General features: G+C 41.1%; 1 gene segment (V, D, J or C); it reads left to right on the top strand.

Moving 5' to 3' along the window:
- The first annotated feature begins 1219 nt into the window (after positions 1 to 1219).
- LOC117455498 (Ig kappa-b4 chain C region-like) lies at positions 1220 to 2978 on the top strand. The segment is given in 2 exon segments: positions 1220 to 1327; positions 2494 to 2978. A coding segment is annotated over 1 exon segment (267 nt).
- The last annotated feature ends 241 nt before the right edge of the window (positions 2979 to 3219 follow it).

Genomic DNA, 3219 nt, shown 5'->3' on the forward strand with positions numbered 1-3219 from the left:
TAAGTTGAATCCCAATGTGCTTCAAGCTAAGCTGGAGATGATCATTTACAGATTGATTCGTCCATTTAAACTGTGTCTCTCCATTTCTTCTTTACTTTCACAGCCATCACTCACTGAAATGTCCAAAGGACTGTTACATGAACTTTGACCGGCTCTTTGAAAAGCTCTCATGTAACAGCTTGGTTTGTATTCATGGCTCCACATTAAATAGAGAATCCAGTTTAAGATACTTGGGATCCCTTTTAGAGCTCTGCATGGTCAGACAGCCTCCTTTATCTCTGACCTCCTACAGGGCTGTATCACTAGGAGGTCAGGAACGTCTCATGATCAGGGCTTGCTGGATTTACCTCACTACAGACTTTAAAGTGAAGGAACCTTTGATTTGAAGTCTGGACTTTTGATCTTTGGGAGTCACTCCAGTTAGACAGAAGTGAACACTGTTCAAAAAGAAGCTCCCAGAGCACTGGAGCATGGTGCTGCTGATGCAAAGTGTCTCTCTATGGAAAAGCTCTGACTGACTCCAACAGGGACCTGGATTACTGATCACGAGGAAGAAGAGAAAGAAGATGGACCTCCCCTGGGGAACAATTCTGTTTCCTCTCTGTTTTCCGTACACACACACACACACACACACACACACACACACACACACACACACACACACACACACACACACACACACACACACACACACACACACACACACGCACACACGCACACACACACACACACACACACACACACACACACACACACACACACACACACACACACACACACACACACACACACACACACATTACAAGTGCATAGGTGCACAGGAACATGTGCCAGGGAGCACATGGGGGTTTGGTGCCCTGCTCAAGGGCACTGCCGCCCGGAATGGGTCAGGGCTAACTTGTTCTTTCCAAAGAGTATTTTTCTATTTCATATAATTCACTCCCACTCAAATCAAGCTCTCTTCCTCCACAACAATCTAAAATAAAGCTTTATAAAATGACAATGATTTACATTTTGCCCGATTGATTAGAGACGTTTTTCTTAAGAAATTGCGTAATTATATGTACTTAATTAAATATTTGTATTTTGCTTTTTAATGTATAACAGCTCACAAAAAAAGATCAATACTTTTCATTTGTGAATTTGTTTTAAAAAAATGTAAGCAGTTATTATATAAACTGGGTAAACTGTGGATGTGTTTGGTGAGTTTGTTTGTGTCAAAGTCAGAGAGCCGTGTCTCTACAGTGAGAGGTTTTTGTACGGCGGCTCAATGACTTTGTATCACTGTGGTACACGTTCGGTGGAGGAACCAGACTGGAGTTTGGAAGTAAGTCAAATATTAATTTATATGAGAAATGTCTCTTTTGTTGTACTTTTTATTTAGCAAACTAAGAGAAATAGTTGGCTCTCCGTGTCTTTTTATAAATTCTTCTCAAATATTTTGCACTGAGAGGCTAACTTTACTCCAGCAAAAGACGTTTAAATGTTTTCATGAGAGTTAAACATTGAACAGAAAATACATCCTTATTTCCTCCTTTAAGTGGTGAAGTAGCATCTTGAGGGCTGGTAGGTTAGTTCAGTGATGTCAAAGTCAGAGAGCCGTGTCTCTACAGCGAGAGGTTTTTGTACGGCGGCTCAATGACTTTGTATCACTGTGGTTGACTTTTGGAGGAGGAACCAGACTGGATGTTGGAAGTAAGTTTCTGCACAAAAACTAAATATGATGTTAAGAGACGTTTCAATTCTGTGTTGGAGTGTTTGAGAGATAGATTTATATTATTTTAATTGTAACTTTTAAGTATATTAGTATTCAATTTTAGTATTTCTCTTCATCTTTGAGCTTAAGTCGGAGAAGCTTTTCTTGAAATGTCTTTACACATTCCAAACATAATGTCATTTAAACAGCTTGGAATGTGAAAAGATGAAACTGCTGATTTTTCCTTAACTTATTCTTATTTTTCCATCTCGGTTCTCCCTTCGGTTCTCAAATAAATTACGAATACAGTTTTTTATAAACAGTTGAACAGAGTAAAGATAACGATGGATATTAAAAAAATGTGTTGAACTTATTTCAGACATTATTCTAAAGTTTGTAAAACTGTGATTGAGATTCACATTGAGCACAATTGATTGCTCCATTTCCTGTATTTGTTCATTTATCCACTAAATAATTGAATAATGGTTTGTAGAGTTCAGGTTTTGGATGATTTGAACAACAACTACTTAAAATGTGTCCTAATGTTGTACTTTATTTCCAGTGTAGTCTGACATATTTCAGGTGATTCTGTGGGACGTGTCTCTGTGCTGATTTGCATGAGAGGCTTCTTAAAGGGAAGTGAAACAATGTGTGAGTGAGAGACTGATGGAGCAGAACCAACATCTGACAGAAAGTCCTTAAAGGAGAAACGCTCTCACAGTAAAGGTGTCCCAGTGTCTGCTGGTTGATTGACAGCTGTGTGCTCCCTGTCCTCTAATCTGATTGGTGTCTCCTAGGTGATGTCCGTCCCACCCTGACGGTGCTGCCCCCCTCCACAGAAGAGCTGCAGCAAGGGAAGGCCACGCTCATGTGCCTGGCCAACAAGGGCTTCCCCTCAGACTGGAGTCTGGCCTGGAAGGTGGACGGCAGCAGCAGCAGCAGCAGCAGCAGCAGCTGGGAGGAGAGCAGGAGCCCCGGGGTGCTGGAGAAGGACGCCCACTACAGCTGGAGCAGCACCCTGAGGCTCCCTGCAGATCAGTGGAGGAAGGCGCGCTCTGTGACCTGTGAGGCCACCCAGGGCTCCCAGACTCCGCTCTCAGAGACACTGAGGAGAGACCAGTGTTCCCAGTCCTGATCTGACTCACTGGGACTCTGCTTCCTCTCTCTCACTGCTCTCAGTCTGCTCTCTGGCTCTCAGGACATGTTTCAACATCTACCTGTTTTTGCTTTGTCGATGGTTTCAACATTTTAAATAATAAAGATGAATGTGTGTATTTTAAAAGTGGTATGTCTTCTGATTCCCTTTCTCTAAAATATTATATAAAAGGAACCTCATTCACTTTAATTCACAAAAGATTCATCCTAGTTTTATTTTTGTTAATCAAGATTGGTACCAATAACCATAGCATGAACAGTTTAATGGTAAACCGCAAAGCTCTCTCTTATCACTAATGTTAGAGTAAATATATGTGTAATGTTCATGTGTTGTTAAACTTTACCTTGAACATATTCTCAAAATCTGA

Source organism: Pseudochaenichthys georgianus, chromosome 11, assembly GCF_902827115.2.
Source record: "Pseudochaenichthys georgianus chromosome 11, fPseGeo1.2, whole genome shotgun sequence".
NCBI lineage: Eukaryota > Metazoa > Chordata > Actinopteri > Perciformes > Channichthyidae > Pseudochaenichthys > Pseudochaenichthys georgianus.